General features: G+C 40.9%; 1 protein-coding gene across 2 annotated transcripts in view; it reads left to right on the forward strand.

Annotated features, from left to right (window-relative positions):
* PDE4D (phosphodiesterase 4D) overlaps positions 1 to 18,514 on the forward strand; it is a 1,110,805-nt gene that overhangs the window by 521,709 nt on the left and 570,582 nt on the right. Inside the window, exon 1 of one of the 2 annotated variants that reach the window (XM_081131078.1) lies at positions 3,932 to 4,428. The exons of the other annotated variant lie outside the window; for it this stretch is intronic. Within the exon in view, the coding sequence (XP_080987204.1) occupies positions 4,163 to 4,428 (266 nt within the window). The 5' untranslated portion in view covers positions 3,932 to 4,162. Of the gene's footprint in view, positions 1 to 3,931; positions 4,429 to 18,514 lie in introns of those variants that run through there. 2 annotated transcript variants of the gene reach the window in all.

Raw genomic sequence — 18,514 nt, forward strand, 5'->3', positions numbered from 1 at the left:
TTCCTTTTATCAGCTAGTGGCAGGTTTCACTTAATTGGGTGTTTACTCTGTACTGGGCACTCTTTAAACACTTTACAGCGTGCGTATTAACACATATAATCTTTGCAGCATTCTTACACAAGAGCTATTATTATTATTATCATTCTATTTAAGGGGTGAGGACCCAAGACACAGACAAGTAAAGTAGCACAGCTAGTAAGTATTATAGCTGCAGTTCACAACAAGCTTTTGGGTTCCAAACACACCCTCTTAACTATTAGACAACATTATTTCTGACACTATCACATCATTTCCATGGACCACGTCCTAAGGGCAATTTAAAACGCAGTCTCATTTTCACACACTATTTGCCTCATTAAAACGGAGTTGGAAGAAGTGTACATGCACTCCATAGTCAAGCATAAGTCATGTTAATTTACTGTTCTTCTGAGTTAGCTGCACCACTGCTCCCTCTCAACTGAGGGAAACCCAGCCTTGCTTATTCTCACCGAGACGAGGGCACACTTTTCCATCCTTGTACCACGACCTATGCAAATATTATTTCTTATTTGTTTTGCTGCCTATGAATAATTAAATAAATATTGTCAATGATTCTGAATCACCTAAAAAAGCAAAATTTGAAAATCCATAAAAAGCTGGGTAGGAAAACATTTATGAGGTTAAAAGATGTTATCTGCTGTCCTAGGTATGGGTGACGTTATCAAAACATTCCCCCCACTTTCACATTTCCACTTGATAAGACCTCAGGCCTTATTTGGCTGTCACTTATAGTATTGTGTTTTTCAGAAAAGTTTCTGGCAGGTAATTTTAAAGAGATTTTGTTTAAAAAAATAAAAGGGGCAAGATGTGTACATAGTGTTTTTGTTGGAAGAGTTCCTCTGACCCTCTGCATTATTATAGAGAAAATTGCCAGTTTATCCAAACCTCACCCACCTTTGGTTACGTTCAGAACTTTACAATTCATGCCTCTAAAGCAGTGATTTTCAGGCCTGATTTTGAAACACAGTGGGGTGTTTCAAGTTTTGTCAAGGAGGTGGCAAAGAATTCTCAAAACAAAATTAATTTTATTTTCGAAAAGTTGCATTCTTGCTATATATCATTTGGTGGGGGATTCAGGCAGATAATTGTAGACATAAGGAAATTAAACAAATCATGATAGGATACGGGACCCCGTAAAGGGGCAGCCAATTTGGCTCTAGAGTAGAAAGCTTTGACATGTATGGAAGCAATGGGAGAGTTGCAGAATTCCTTTGTTCAGTTTTGTTCTATGTTTAACCACAACCCTCAATGAATTTTTAATGGAATATTGTTATATCTTCTGTTTTAGCTTAGTTGTGATTGTCAACAAAGTGTACGGTCTCTTTGAGCATCCACATGACATGCTATTTATGAGAACACAAGCTTGTAAATAGTTTACTCCTCCTCAGAGGTCACTGAAAGTAAGAACTGGCACCTGGAATCCCCTGAACGCAATGCATTTCCCAGTATATGGCCCATGTCATTCTTAATCAGATAAAGTCTTTTGTTTTGTCACAGAGAATCACTTTTCTCTCCTTAAAGCCAGACATTTAAACATCTCCAGCTTCCAGGCTCTCCTCTGGGTACTTTGGCTATAATTTGTCGTGTCGATTGTTTTATATTTTATCTATCTTACTAGATTATAAACTCCCAGAGGACAGGGACAGCATCAAGCTATTCTTTAAATATCCTAGAGCACTCAATATAGTGCATAGCACAAAAGAAATGCCCACAAATGTGTCTTGAATGGAACTATGTTTTTAGAAAGTATGAAAGTTTTCTAATTTTTAATGTCATGTCAGTATACTGCCTACTGTTTGTTTCCCTCAGTTTATCCTGTTATCTGGATTTTTATTTCCATAAACCTGAACAAGTTTCGTATCTACTGACTCCTGGGCCTTTTTTTTTTTTTCCCAAAAAACAAACAAAACTTGCTGACTTCTTTATTTGCACATTCTGGCCTGCATTTCTTTCTTACCCTCCTTTCCATTAATCTTTGACCCTCCCCTTCTTCAGACGTTACTCCACTCCACCGTTCCTTCATCCCTAATGCATAGCATTTTCATTATATTTTTCTGCACCTGATAATAGCACTTTTCAGGTGTTCTGGTGTCTTTTCCTGAGCATTGTCCAGCCCTTCCCATTAAGCCACTACATTACAAGCTCCCTGAGGGAAAGCATTACACTCCTGGTTCGCACATCTCCTGATGCAGTTGTCAGGCCCTCTGCCCACTTTAAAGAAATTGGCTACTTGTTTTAAAGAATATACATATTCTTTAAACTAGGGGACCGTGCCCCTTAATGATGAAAGCTTTTGTACTGATGAAAATTCTTCCTGAATAAGAATAATTACAGCCTGATTTTTAAAAATTTGAATATTTGCATAGCACATTTTCTGATCAAGTCATGGCAGACATGTCTCATTAAATTATTATAGATCCATCAAGTGGTGACTGTGCTTCAGAACCTCAGAGTATCCTTTTCCATAACATTTTAAACACAAGTAATTAAAACTTAAGGTGGAACAACTAGGGAGGGAGCTAGGAGAATCTTTTAGGATGGACCTAATAGTAATCACAGACATTCCCTCCCAATAACTGGATCAAACTATTCCAGTCTCCATTTTATCTGGATGCATTTTATAACTCCTTCTTAAGTTACTGTGCTTTTGAAAATAAAAATATTCATAGACCCTGAAAAATGTGATTTGATTTCAATCCTGAACTGTCTGTAGCATCACTAGTCTTGCTGGGTCATCTCTAGTCAAAGGTTTGAGTTTCCTTCCAGTCTAGTTCTAAACTGTTTGCACTTCTGGTGTATAATATAATTTATAATATATGATTTAACAGGCTTTATCACTCAATTACTTGAATTATTGTGACACTTAAAAAAACTTTTTCCAGTAGCAAAGTAAACAGGCAAAAAAATAATTTCTTCACTTTTATTTTAAACCGCCTCTGAATTAGTTCCTTTAAGCTATTTGATCACCAATGAAAATCTTAGAGCGAAAGGCCGCTAAGAACCCTAGCAGGTTTGCTCAGTGGGTAGAGCGTCAGCCTGCAGACTGAAGGGTCTTGGTTCCATTCTGGCCAAGGGCACGTGCCTCCCTGGCAGGCTTGGTCCCTGGCCCCTCTGGGTGCAACCAATCCATGTGTCGCTCTCCCAAAAATCTCTCTCCCCCCCTCTCTCTCTCCCCCCGCCTCTCTGAAAAGCAATGGAAAAAAGATCCTCAGGTGAGGATTAAAAAAAAAAAAGCAGCTAGTAGTTGAATTCATAAAATTGCACATACCGTAAGAAAGAACTGAAACTTTAAAATCATTTTTAACTCCTCTTATGAAAACAACGTCTCTCTGGAGGGCCATTCGTTGAAATGCAGAGACACCCAATACCCTTTGTGGACGTAACTAGTGGAGTCTCCGGCTTTGGCAGGGCCACGATTAGCAAGTTTGTACAACAGCAGCAACCTGTAATGTTTTCCTCGTGCGGTATTTAAAAGCTTCAGTTCGGTTTCTGCCTGGGCAGGAAGGGGGCACAGAGAGCCCATTTTATTCCCGGGAGATGCCCAGGGTGCCCGAGGCTGAGCTGCGCGGCAGGGGGACGGTTCCCCCTGTCTCGCCAGCGCCCGTTTTCCCTCCGCTCGTGAGAACCGAAGGGCCGGCAGTTTGCTCTCAGGAGCTCGGCCTGAAGGGAGACCCGCCGCCCCCGCTGGAGAGGAAGGTCAAGCTCCAGTTCTTCTTCCCCTGGATTCGGGGAGACGCCGGCGGGCGGCGGCGGCCCGGCTGAGCCCTCCCCGCCCCCGGTACATAAGCGGCGCGGCGCGGGCCGCTGCGCGCACTAGTTCGCCCGCCGGCCGCTCTCCGCGCGCCGCCCCCTCCGTGTTCCTCCGCCGCGCTCGGCCCCGCGCCGCCCGGGCGGGAGCGCCGGGAGCGTGACGTTGGCCCGGCCTCGGCGGAGCAGCGCGCCCCCCTCCGCCCGGCCCGTCGCCCCGGGAGACAGCCCGAGCCCCAGCCGGAGCCCGAGGCCGCGGAGCCCACCCGCTCCCCTGGCCGTCTCCCCGGACTCGGAGCCGAGCGAGCGCTGGAAGGCGGCCAGGGAACCACGTTGCCCTGGATCCTTGCCAACTGTACAAAGTTGACCGGGAAAAATGGCTCAGCAGGCGACGAGCCCGGACACCTTAACCGTGCCCGAAGTGGATAATCCGCACTGCCCCAACCCCTGGCTGAACGAGGACCTGGTGAAATCCTTGCGGGAGAACCTGTTGCAGCACGAGAAGTCCAAGCCGGCGAGGAAATCCGTTTCTCCCAGGCTCTCCCCGGTGATTTCTCCCAGAAACTCCCCCCGGCTCCTGCGCAGGATGCTTCTCAGCAGCAACATCCCCAAGCAGCGGCGTTTCACGGTGGCACATACGTGGTAAGATTGGCACGGATGGTCGGGCATGGTGGCCATTCCCCCCATGGCTTTGCTTCTCCCGCCTCCACGTTAGGGGTGGGGAGGGAGTGCCATGATCTCCTCTCACCTGTGATTTATCTTAAGCTACGCGCCTTAGCGATAAATCCCGCAGATGTCCAAGTCGGGCGGGAAGCCTTGAGATTAGTAATAGGAGCCGTTGAGGTGGGTGGTTCTCAAAGTTCAATTCCTATGGCAAGTTCCTGCAAGAAAATTGCCTTCCAGATGTCTTTAAGAATGCGGTTTTACTCCCATCCTGATGGGGTGGCGTTTCTTTGATTTCCTAAGCTAATGCCCCTTGCCAGGCTCTCCAACAGCCTAGGAAAGAAAGGACCAAAAAGGAAAGGAGGAAAATTATAATTTGCTCTCCTTTCTGCATGATCCCCGGTTGAACAGAGATGTGTATAGTGTGTGCATGCGTGTAATGGTGTGTTCCTGTAAAACCCCTCCTCACTACTGACTTTAAGATGTCTGTAATCTCAAATATGCCTTCCAAAGGAAAGCAAGGGTTTAGGGATTCTGTGCAGAAAGTTGCAGGCTGCCACTTGGTCATGTTGTATTGTTTGAATTTGGGTTCTTTGAATATTGTGTCAATATTTTAATTTTCCTTCTGAATATTTCCATCTTTTTTGTAATGGGTAAATTTGTTTTAAGTGTGTGCTCCCATAAATTATTCTAGATGATTCCTGGCATTTTCATGCTCTTGTCAAAACAAATATTAAGCTAAACCATTGTGTGAGCTTATTATGGGGTTTCTGTCCCAGAAAAAGCAATTCTAGGCTATGATCAGAGAGAGAGGGCTCTGTGATGCACACGGTTAAGTTTAGGTAGTGGTAAAATGAATATTAATTATGATAAAAACAGGTATAACAGAAAGAAATAATGAGCATGCTAGTTGAGAAAATGAATGAATGATTTTTATGTAGGTTTTTTCTATGGAAAACCAGAGTATGCCAGGAGTGGAAAGAAAACAAAACAGAAATAAGACTTCTAAGAAAGAAGTAGCCAGTAGGGAGAATCAAAATCTGCACCAACAACATGGCCATATCCAGGAATGTATTAATGTCACAGATGAAAATGGATGACAAAGGAAATAAAAGGCATGTCCTGACCAAAGAAATATCTGACCTCAGAATTTTAATTTTAAATAGTTAGATCTCTGATTGGGAAAGTATTCTTATTTTCTCCACGATTTTAACTAGATGGCATTTCTAAGTTTAGTTAGATATAATGCTCATAGGAGGGGTAAAATGAACATTGAATTTTTCAGGCCTAAAGAAATTATGGGCCCAGCCGGGCATGGCTCAGTGGTTGAGCATGGACCTAGGATCCAGGAGATCATGGTTCGATTCCCAGTCAGGGCACATGCCCGGGTTGCGGGCTCGATCCCCAGCAGGGGGTGTGCAGGAGGCAGCTGATCAATGACTCATCACTGATGTTTCTATCTCTCTCCCTCTCCCTTCCTTTCTCTGAAATCAGTATATATTCTTTTAAAAAAAGAAATTATGGGAAAATGGTGACTTTTCTCTGAGGAAGATATTGTTGAAAATTTTTGTCAGCAAAAATCAGTGAATGAAAAGCACGGATAAACACAGAGATGCTTTGAGGAAGAGGGATGGCTTGAAACCAGGGGTCAGGTGCCAGAGCAGAGAAACTGGCTAGAGTTCAAGAGTCAGGCCCAGGTTTTGGTATCCCTTTCCGTTGAGATTGCTTTTATTTTCCTTTTTTAAAAAAATTAGTGTTCCTAAATTGTACCCATTGTTGAATGGATAAGCGTCAACTCAGCTGCTTGATTTCAATCTGAGTGAAGCAACCTAGAGTTCATCTGAAGGTTATCTGAACTATTTGGGCATGTTGAGATGTAATGAAGGCAGGAAATCTCATGAAAACAGGCTTTCTTCTGAAATTTCTGGCACTTCCTTTTCTGGTGCTGTTTGGAGAGACTCCAAGAGCACACTTTCTGCCGATATTTCATTTTGGTATGTCAGTTCTCGGCCAGATCAGGGAGACATCAAAAGAGCAATGGAAATGAAAAATAAAAATCAGGATATCAATTCTCAGTAACTCAAAGGAAAACAACAGTCCTCATGGACTAAAAGCATTCAGCAAGGGAGTCGGAAAGAGTACCTCCCATTTTTCACATTGGTTCAATGAGTTCCAAGATTTTTATAATATCCACAGATATCTTGGTATCTTTTGACACATATTATCTCATCTGCGCTTTTATAACACTATAGATAATTTAAAAACACTATTCCAAATTGTTCTGAATGTTGGCTGCTACTCCCACCATGCTCAAATCTGCTCCTTCTAAATTAGGTGGCCAGTCATTTCAGCATTTAAATACCCACCTGGCGTGTTTCTGCCTCAGAATGTTGGTTCTTGCACCTGATTTCCCTTTCATTTGATGTGCATACATTTAATACCTACTGAGTTTTAAATGTTTCATTTGTACCTATGGATCACAAAGTTGAACAAGAGCAGTTTTTTGGTTTCAAATGATTTACACTCTAGTTGGAAAAAGGAGATCATATTGGAAGGCACCTGTGTTAGTTAAGGCAGGCAGGTTGCTCTCCAAATCCCAGTGCATTGACACGGTAAATGGTTATCTATTGCTGCTGCTTCTCATGGGGAGGTAGCATGCCCTGGGGTGCTTCATGGACATGGGGTCTTACCATCTTGTGGTTCCGCTATTTGTAACACATGATTTTCGAGATTGTTAGGCTCAGCTGAATCAGGGGGAAAGACCATGGAAGATGGCATGTGTGAGTTTTTATGAGGCAGGCCAAAAAGTATACACCTCACTTACACTAGTATTCCCTGGCTGGAACTTGGTTCTATGGCCACATCTAACTGCGTAGGAGGCTGGGAAACCTATCTTATCTGTTCCTAGGTATAAGGAAAAACAGATCTGGTGAACAGCTAGCCCACCTCAGACACAGTAAGTTAGAGGCTACCAGGTTCACCCTCCATCCCATAGTTGAATTCATAGAATAACATCCATGATGACCAGTCCTTTACTATCTCTGCATACCTCCTGGATGAGAATCATACAGAGCAATTATGTTTTTTGACAAAATTGATTGGGGAGTCCTTCCTAATACACAGTTGAAGTCTTCTCTGTAACCGTCGGTAGGGTCCAAGATCTTCTTTCAAAATCCCACAGCTTGGATCTCTCCTCTCTTCTATAATGCAGCTTGGAGTTACTCACCAGAGAGCCAGGGCCCTGTTCTATCATTCTTGATATACCCAGTAATCAATATTTTCAATGTTAGCATGCTTTTTAGAAAAGTCTTCACTTTTATTAACATCCTAAGTTATTTCACCTTTATATGTGATTTACCAGGTTGATCTTTGTGGTTTTTATCCAGGCTTCATTTGGATTGTCTTGGCCCATTTAAAGAGTAGGGTACTGAATGGACACAATACTCCGGATGCTGTGTGACTTGTACAGAAAGCATCTAAGCAGAAGCACGACTACTTAAATGTAAATTCTTACTTTCCACTTACTACTGGTGTGATTTTGAACGAGTTACTTAACATATGCCTCAATTTCCCTGTTACCAAATTTCTCGGGAATGGTAATAGTGTCTACTTGTTGTGGTTTTATTAAGTATATTTGTGTGTAAATTATAGTCTGTTGCCCAAAGATAGGCACTTAATGTCATTATAAACTAGTATATTCCTGCCTGGCTCAGCAGTTGAGCGCCAACCTAGGATCCAGGCGATCGGGATTCGGTTCCTAGTCAGGGCACCAGGTTGCCCCAGTTGCCTGGGTTGTGGGCTCGATCAATGACTGTCTCATCATTGATGTTTCTATCTCACTCCCCCTCTCCTTTCCTCTCTCTGAAATCAATAAAGATATTAAAAAAACCCAAAACTTTAATATATTCCTTATTATGCACTATGTGTGTGTGTGTGTGTGTGTGTGTGTGTGTGTCCATTATGCCAGTCTTGGTCTGTTTGCATTTTTAGGATCATGTTTAAATTTTTAGATGATTACCCTACCAAGTTGTTTGTAGATGGATGGACCAAAGAGAATATATGTTCACAGGAATAAGAGTTCTCAGGAATGATGGGTGTATGTCAGTTTCATGGGACTGGAGAAGCCAGGAAGGACAGATGTTGCTGAGGCACAGCCATAGGACTTGGTGCCTCTTCTTTGCCTACTCCCATTCCACATGTCTTTCAAATCCTTCTCTTCCTGAGAGCTTCCTCTTGTGCCCCCAACTGGAGATAATCTGCTGCTTCTCCAAAATCTTTAGCACATTTCCCTTCTGCTTCCCTCAATGTTTATTAACAATAATTATATCACTAGCTGATGTTTATTAAACATGCTTGCTGCTGTGTGTTAGATTAGAACCCTGTCCTGTCCATGCTTTTCACAACTGTTTTACAGTTTTACTTAGTATCCTGTACCTTGTAGTCTAGTGATTATAGATAGGACTCTGTTTTCATCTGAGTAGGGATTCCTTCTGATGTCTGCAGAAACTCCAAGCTCAGTGGAATCTCTGGTGAAGAAAATCAAACAGTCAGGAAGATCTTTATATTTTTCAGGTTTTCTCCTCAATTCACACTGTGTTCTATGCACTAAATTAAGGCAAGTATCCTAGGTGAAATTAGGCAATAGAGCTTCTTTGGGTAAGGTGGTATCCAGATAATACTCAGGTGTCTTAATGTTTATAATTTCTGTGCATGCACGTGTGTTTTTAACACATCCAAAGTAGAAGGACTTCATAACATCCTCAAACAACTAGTTTCTTTGGGTGGAGTTTTGAAAGGCCTCTTTTAGGACACTTTTAGAAAATCCTAAAAAATTTTAAGGAGCTAGGTAATGTTTTTGGCCATATTTTTTGCTTATTATAAGTTTCTCTTTACAAGGCATTGGCACTAAATATAAAATTGCTTGTGTTTAGAAGTAAGCATAATTTTACTTTCTTGGGTGATAATTTCTTTAGCTACTGTAGTTGCTTTTATAGTTGTTGTTTAAGAAAGAAGCATACTAAACATTTCTTGAAGTTAACCTTTAGCAACTATAAAGGAGAAATCCATCCATTTAAAGAATTTGGAGGTCGCCCTGGCCGGGTGGCTCAGTTGGTTGGAATGTCATCCCATACATCGAAAGGTTGCGGGTTTGACCCCTGGTCGGGACGCATATGGAAGACAACCGATCGATGTTTCTCTCTCCCCCTCTCCCTCTCCGTCTCTGTCTCTCTCTCTCTCTTTCTCTCTTCCTCTTTTAAAATCAATGGACATACCATCAGGTGAGGATTTTTAAAAAAGAAAGAAATTGCAAAGGTAAAAACATGCGACAAATAGTTACAAAGGAAAGATGAAGACAATATTGAAATGACTGGGCAGCTTATGATGTGTGTGTACTTCCTGTGATCTTTGACATTTACCTTAAAGCAAAGATAACCAGCAGAAGCCATTGCTGCTAGTGATGAAAATACTTCCAAGCAAAATGTCTTTCTTGTAAATGTGCTAGAAATGTTGAATGAGAAGAAAATTAAAAATTAAATCTCAAAGTTCATTAAAATAATTTTTAAATCATGGCTTTAATTTTAAAAGTTATTCTTTGTATAAATTTCTTTATAAATAGCAAACTCCTGTGAGGGAAGATAACTAAATGAGCTTCAACACTTTTTTTAGGCAGGAAACTACCAAAATTGTTCTTCAAGTAATTGTTTCAGGAAGAAGCTTTAATATCACCAGTGCAACAAAATTATTTCATTGTTTTTTAATGTTTTTGCTTTTGAAAAAAATCCTGTTTTAAAGCTGTGATGGATTTAATGTAGTTTGAAGTCACGTATTTCCAGCTCTGCTGGCCACTTAGTATTTGACCTTAGTTACTCAACTCTTTGAATTGTAGACTCTATTCATAAGTCATATGGTTATAAAGGCATTTGATATTTACAAGTCAAGAAATGACTAATTAAATTTGCAAAGTGATAACAAACTACCGTACACTTAACATAAGTAATTTAAAACAAGTTCCAACTTGCTCTTGTGAGTGATGCCACATAGGTAAAAAAGGGGACATAATTCTTTCATAATTCTGTGACTCATAAACAGGGCATTCAAGTACTGGTGGCTTTCATTCTAGGACACCATCTACAAGCCAAGAGTTTAGGTAGGAAATGTGAATATCTATAGATAATAAAAATTCTACTTTAAAATGCTTTTACTGTATCTTCAATTATATATTATTTTATCATATCAGTCTCTGCTACTGTATATACAGTTTTTTTTAATTGGATTTATTGGAGTGACATTGGTTCACAAAACCATACAGGTTTCAAGTGTAAGACTCAACAAAACATCATCTGCACACTGTATTGTGTGCCCATTGCCCAAAGCAAAGGCTCTTTCTGTCCCCTTTTGTCCCCCCTTTGCCCACCTCCACCTACCCCCACCAATGATTTTAAAATATCATTTTATGTTCGGTTTTAAGGACACATGATTTCTGGCTACTACAGATGAAGTACTTCTCAAAGCAAGATCTGGAGTTTATATGAGAAGGAATTATCTGCTTTCATTTTGGAATCAAAACTTTAGGTTCATAACATAACTTTACTGCCTTAAATTTATTATAATGTAGCTATTAATGACTTAGCTCCTGCTACGTGTCAGGTCCTCTATGTACATCAACCCTTCAAAACAAGTTTCAGTTTAAGTATTATTATCTGTACTTTACATACGCAGAATCTGAGGCCCAGAAGAACTGTTGTATACCTAAGATCATTCAGTTCTGCAGAGATGAAAGTAGTTGAGTTAAAACTTGAACCCAGGTGTGACTAACTCTTCATTCTGTGCTTTTTCAACACTACCCCCCTTTGGACTAAAAGGCACATTCACATTTATTACTTTACACTGCGTGAATATCAAAGCGACAATAAGGAATGCTCAGTGATTTTCCAAAATGGTGGTAGGGACAGATCTCTTTCTGAGTATGAAATCTCAGTTTCTTTGTTCACATATGTGGCTTATATGAATGTAGAGATCCTTTTTTTCTGATGAAAATATGTTTATGATTAGGATAAATATACGTCTGATTCAGAGGACTTTTTAAGTAAGACTGACCTAAAAGTAAAACCAATCAGGCTAATTTTATTTTCAACAATTCAGGGAAAAGGGCATGAAAGGCTTGAGATCTAAAGAGAAAGATCAAGTCAGAAATCTATAAAGGTTTGGTTCCAGAAGAGCCAGCTGGAAATGATGGTCTGCAGGCTCAAGTCACTAAGCAACAGAGCAGCAAACTGCTTGGTAACCAGAGCTGGCCTGACTCACAGGCTGACTGCTAATGACCGGGTGGCCAGATAGGAGGACCAGAGCCCATCTTACCTCAAAACAATCTTCTATTAGTCTGCCAGCCTTCATGACAATCCTTTCATTATGGAATAGTCTCTTTGACTTAGCAAGATATCTGCTTTTAGAATGGAAATATCTCTGGGACCAGGCGTAAAAGCTATCTTTCTTTCTTCTTCAAAATGGCATTTCTGAGATTTTTTGGGGGGGGGGGCGGGCAAAACATCATAAATAAAACGTGAGGTTTAATGAGAGGAGAGAAAATGAAAACATTGGGATTAGGGGCTTGACTTTTTGGTTTGCAAGAACAAATATTTACAGGGCCAAATTGTCTGATTTTACGTGGTGAGATTTGCCATTTATTTGGCACTTTTTATCTCATGATCCTTTCAATCTCATGCTTGTGTTTTGACTGTGTAGATGGATTGTAACCTCTTAAAAAATAGGAACTTCCACGTGCATCCATCTTTACATTTGCAAGCGCCACCTGTATAATTTATATTTAGTAAAAATTTGTTGTTTAAGAAACCTCCCTTCCATTGCTGTGCGTCTTATGCTGAACACCTGGGGAGATCCATGCTCTTCCAGCCTAGACGTCCTGATGATGTTGTGCATGATTGCCATAGTGAGAAGAAATTTTAAACTCAATGATTAACCATTTATGTGGACTTTGTCACCATGACTGTGTGTGTGTGTGTGTGTGTGTATGTGTTCTGGGTGGGTTTGCACACACCTAGACTGGTATAATTTGACTTTAGTATATCTTGATGAACCACTATGTGATAGTGTCACTAATTTGTTAAATATATGCATTTTAATAATATTTAGTTTATACTTGAAAATGACTTACACCTGTTGTATTTCTGAAAAACATTTAAATATGTTTATGATTCTTAGGAACTTATTGAATAACTACCTTGTTAAACTCTGATGACTAATCCTTATCTCAGAATTCTTAGTTGTTAAATTATACACCAAGAATTATGCTTATAAAAGAAATGCCAAAATTTTGAGAAATTTGGGGGAAAAACACATAAAAAACACCCTCCATAGTTCCTTTTTAGGATGACAATTTGAAGAAATTTGAACTGGCAGAAACTAAGCACCATGTCTCCAAAGTAGATCCTCAGAATAACTAAAATTGAATAATAGGAAACCTTTTTGAAGACATTTAACATTTAAATGTTATTCTAATGTAAATATTTTGTCTGTAGTTCAATCTATATCCATTTTTATGTGGTGGTGATTTCAAACCAACCAATTTCCTTTCCATTACCCTTATGAGATAGTCTTCTGATTAAATTAGCTGATTAAAATAAAGGGACTTCCTCTGTATATTATTATTAGTAGGGTACATGGTTTTCCCCCCTTTTTTATGTAGCTGATTTTACATTTGTATTTATAAATGGTGAATGTGCATTGCTGACCTTTTGAAGTAAGCAATTTTCTGACTAATAAGGTTACTTGGATTATCATTTCTGCTTGTTTACCTTCTTTAGGTTTATAGTATTTGTTTTACTTTGCTTTATTTTGTGCAGGGTGATTTTTTTTATGACTTTCTATTGAGAGAGCACCAAACAGAACAGCGTATGATTTATGGTAGTAATAACTAAAACATATATGAACTGGAGGCTGATGACGCACGAGGCAGAAGGCGGGGGCTCTCCTCTGAATGGAACCCCGCTTCCTTTAATAAAGCCCTCTGCTAATAACAAGAGCAGTGTCATTCCTAGTGCGGTCATCCCTGTGTCACCTTCCCAGTTTAAGGTACTTACATGGATCATTTGAACTGTTTTGTATTTAATACTTTTTGGTGGGTTTACATTTTTATTTAAAGGCTCTTATGTTTAAAAATATGGCTTTATATCCTAATGTAAATTGAAACCCTGTGCCATTTATAATACATAGAAGATAATTTTAAAATACAATTTAAAAAGGCTAAATAGATTCAAGCTAGATACTATAACCTGCTAAGGACTCTGAGCCTGAGGTCTGTCTGCTCTCTCTCTGTTTAAAATAGCAGTTGGCAAGAAAGACAGAGATGTGAAAGACCAATTAAGTCTTCTTTCTTTAAGGTAGTGAGAATGACTGGAAGGGATTTGGAAAGACAAAACCTTCTCATCATTTAATACTTAAAAATTCAATGAACCACATCACTGATGTTTAAAGCCATCTTGGTGCAGTGTCAGACCATTTAATATACCAAATCAATGACACCTGAATCACCGATATTTCCAATGTTGGAAGGACATTATTTCTTGTAGTGGTTCTTCAGGTCTGAATCACTAGTTGAAGGTAAACACACTGAAGTTGGGTTGCAGGATTCTATTTCCAAGCAGAAAGTGAGGTATTGATATCCTGTTTTAGCACCACCCTATACTTAATAATTTCCTACCTGATAACTACACAGATGCCAGGGAGCATAGAACTGTTCATGGAAAATACTGAACATACTATGGTAGCTTCCAAGTTCTACTTCCAAAGGGCACAAACATGGACATTTTAAAAAGCGTAGGATCCCTATGTAAATGAGTGAAAGCTGAAGTAAGCGAGGAATCCAATTTTTCTAAACCTCTGTAATATTATGAATTTATTTAATTCTAGAGTAGAACACCCACACGGGACCAGCTACATAATTTGCATAGCCCGGTGTCAGATGAGAATGCAGATTACTCCTTCAAAAGAACACTGAGAATTTCATGACAGCAGGAGCAGAGCATTCAGATCGGTGCAGGGCCCTTGCTCGAGGGAGGTCCCGCAACTGCCCAGGTCACACGCAGGAAGCCAGCCCCGCCCCACAGTGAAAGCCACATTTGCACGCAGCTCTATAAGCGATGCCACCACTGTCCTTTCAAAGCTCTGTCTTAGAGGAACGTCCTGATTCATCACCTCCTACTCTGTCAGTAGAGTCTCCAGAAGACGCCCATATGCGTTGGAGTCAAAATGAAAGTCTCTATAAAAGTCAGCAGCGGACCAGCTGTAAATGAAAGAAAAGCATTATCTTTCATTCATCTTGAGGGTTTTCTTTGCAGATCAGCACGTATGTACGCACACAAAAAAGCAGCATTGCCTTTGCATTTAAAGTCACTTACTGATACGTTCAGTATCAGCAATGGCAATATAGCATCAGCATTTGATACTGGTGCTCACCCTTCCTTCTTGAATCTGTCTCATTTACTAGCTTAACTCCTGTTTTTGTAATATCTCTCTTTTCCTCTTTCATTGACTTTATTTCCAGCACCTTCAATCAAAGTGCAGCCCACCCCGAGTTCTGTGATTAGTCCTTTGACCTTATTTCTGTGTGCTCCCTGCACCATTGGCCTGACTTCTGTCCCAGCTCTAGCTGTTAGCTCCACTTAACAAAATCCAGCTCTTAAACCTGGCTTGACTTTCATATGCCTCCCTGGAGATCTTTTATTCCCACTTGGGAGATCTACTGTAACCATAGATATAACATGTGAAACACTGAGCTCACTGTTTCCCCATTTCTGGTTTTTCTGTCTGTTCGTGAAGCACGATTTCCCAGTGAACCAGCCTGAACCATTGTTGACTTCTGCTTTGCCCTCCCTCAGCACAGGCCTATAGATTATTTCATTTCATATCTCTTGCTTTTCTGTTCTTTCCCAATACTGCTACCGGTTTTAGCACTTAGCCTTATGTTTGTACTATTTTGACTTACATCCTAACTTGTTTGTGTGCCACAGTCCGCCCCTTCCCCTTGAGAATGTCCACCTAGGCTAGCTCATTAATGATCCCAAAGTTCTGCTTTGGCTGCCCGCTGTCTAGATCAGGGGTGAGTAAATTCTTTTCTGTAAAGGGCCAGATAGTAAAACTGTAGGCTTTATGAACCATACTGTATCTTTGGCAACTACTCAGTTCTGCAGCTATAGTGCAAAAGCAGCCACAAGATATATACATGGGCATGTGTGCATTCGATAAAACCTTATTTACAAAAAATGGTAGGAGGCTGGATTTGTTCCACTGGCCATAGCTTGCCAATCCCTGGTCTACAGGATGAAGTTTATACTCCTCAACTTAGCACTTAAGTCTCTCTCATCAGATCCAAATCTGCCTCCACCGCCTTATCTGGTGTTGTTTCCAATGAATACTTCACAATCATTCATTCTGGAGCTCAGTCGAGAGCAGGCTTTCTCAAGCTCAAATCTTCTGACAATTGAGCCTGTGTGATGCTTTGTTGTGGGGGCTCTCATGTGGATTGTAGGATATTAGGAGCATCTCCGGCTACTGCCCACTAGATATCAGTAATATCCACCCTCTTGTGAAATCTAAAATGTTTCCAAACATTGCCAAATGTTTCCTGTGGGGGGAAAACTGTCCCTAGTTCAGAACCACTCATCTAGAGGACAAATTTCGTCAAGGGAGGAACCAGTTCTTCTCACTCACTGTTGTATCTCTAGCACCTAGCACAATATTATGACACGGAAAGAGGTCCAGAAACATACTTGGATACTCACTGTGTAACTCACTTGTTAGGGGAGTAAGAGATCTTAGAGGTAGGGTATTATTTAAATTCCACAGGACACAATTAAATTTATCTGTAAAATGGAAATGGAACTATAACTAATTCATACATGCTTCATAGAATTATTTAAAAGTGCAAATGATATATTTAATAGAAAGACCTTTGGAAGGAACAAAGTACTGGCCAAGTACTATGTAAAAGTACTGTTGGTGGGACATAGGGTAATCTGAACCTTTTGGAATATAGGAGTTGAATTCACCTCACATACTGTGACTACTCTGCAAATTACTGGATGGGATGCTATTGTCTTTGCTCTCAGGAGTTATGATCTGATGGGACATACATTGTGATTACTCCAATAACCGTTGCCGTAATTACAAGAAGTGGTGGGAGTTTATAGCAAATAGAGATTATTTCTGGTAGTGGAATTGCTCAAAATTGAGATGGAGTGTGACATGGAGTAGTCAGAAAGAGGGCCTGAGTGTTTTCCTAGATTACATGTCTTATTTAATATCCACTGCAACCTAATTAGGTTTAGACTTCGTTATCACATTTTACAAAGTTAACAATGGGGCCTAGAAAGGAATTTGGTATGAACATAGCGCAGAGACGATTTCGGTAGGCAGAGGACTGAAGGGTGGGAGGGGAGGAAGTGGCAGGAGGTGAGCCCTCTTCACCGAAGGAGCAGCACGAACGAGAATGGGGGCTCTGTGGGATTTAGGTGACTTTCAGTACAGCCGAGAGTGTGCCTGGGGAAGGTGGGCCATAAAAAGAGGGTAGACCAGGTTCTGAAGGTCAACTGACATTCTCATTCTCCACCCCCATACACACACACAGACTTACACATACCCCTCCCCCCCAGGGATTTATATGCTTAAATGAAACACAATCAATTTTATTTTTCTTAACAGTATCACTGCAAATAAAAGGAAGTGACATTTTGAGTATTGCCCCATGCTAAGCTCGCTAAGCCACATTATGTGCATTGAACACTCTCAATAGTTGGACTCTGAGAGTCAGTCCAATTGGGCCAATCTATACCATCTTTCAGCTAGTCCTGCTCCTCTAAGGATCCATCTGCAATAGCAGAATACACAATTGCATCTCCGTTTGAATCAGTGTTAACTCCACTGGGGGCACTTGTGTTCTAGTGCATACAGCAGAGGCATTATTTATGGGCGGTGTGCGCCTGCCTTTCACTAAATCCCAAGAGTATATGTGCTTAGAGCACCCCTACCATTTTGCTCTGAAGGCATTTTCTCTATTTTAAGGCTGTCTCACTAGGGTAAGAGTCAGGAGCTAAACATCCTGCTATCCTTTCACATCACTATTCTGGGGCTGTAGCATGAAGTTTATGTTCTAATGGGGGAGAAAACAGTGCAAAAATAAATATCCCAGTGGGTCAGAGAGTGACAAACACAGTAAAGACCAATAAAGCAGGGTAAGAGAGTAGAGAATTGTATATACGCTGTTTGGGGAGGACTCTCTAAAGGTGACATTTGAGTAGAAATCTGGAGGTGACCGAGTGACTATATGCCTCTCTGGGGGAAGAGCATTTCAGGCTGAAGAAGTAACAGATTCAGAGGCCCCAGGGGGGGATGCGATTGGTGTGTTTGAGTGGGGGATGTTACAGAAACAGGTCAGAGACATAGAAAGGGGTCAGTGTTTTTGAGGCTGTAGCAAGGGATTGGGTTTTTTCCTTGGCTATGACTGTTGCATTTCAGGTAGAGGTGGGGACACCTGCCTGATGGAAAGAGCAAGCCTGGCTTAAGTCCTGGGAGAATCATTTTGTAGGAAATATAGATGTGGGGAAAAGATGGAAATGAGGAGGCCAGTTAATACACCGTTGCAATAACCCACATGAGATATAATGGTGCAGAGCAGAGGAGTGAAAGGAGAGGTGGTTAAAAAAATGTTCACAGTTCTCTCTGGAAACAGCAAAGAGCAAGAAAGACACTTCTCCTTTAGGGGCTGTAGTACAAAAATGGGGAAAGAAAAATCACCACCACTGAAGAGGATTGAAGTAAATCAGAATCCTCAGTGGGCAGCCAGTAGTATTAGAGCAGGAAGGCGCAGGGGATAGAGCAGAGGTTGAGAGTAGAAGAGTTTTTACTGATGACAGCCTGTGAGTGCTAGAAGTCACAGTGGAGAGACTGTAGGCCAGGGGGAGGCTGGGGACCTAAGTCAGACTAGGGGATTTACAGAGCCATCTGGAGATGAGAGCTTGGTCATCTTGTGGTTCTTGTGGTGGCGATTGTA

Source organism: Miniopterus schreibersii, assembly GCF_964146895.1.
Source record: "Miniopterus schreibersii genome assembly, chromosome: 3".
Taxonomy (NCBI): domain Eukaryota; kingdom Metazoa; phylum Chordata; class Mammalia; order Chiroptera; family Miniopteridae; genus Miniopterus; species Miniopterus schreibersii.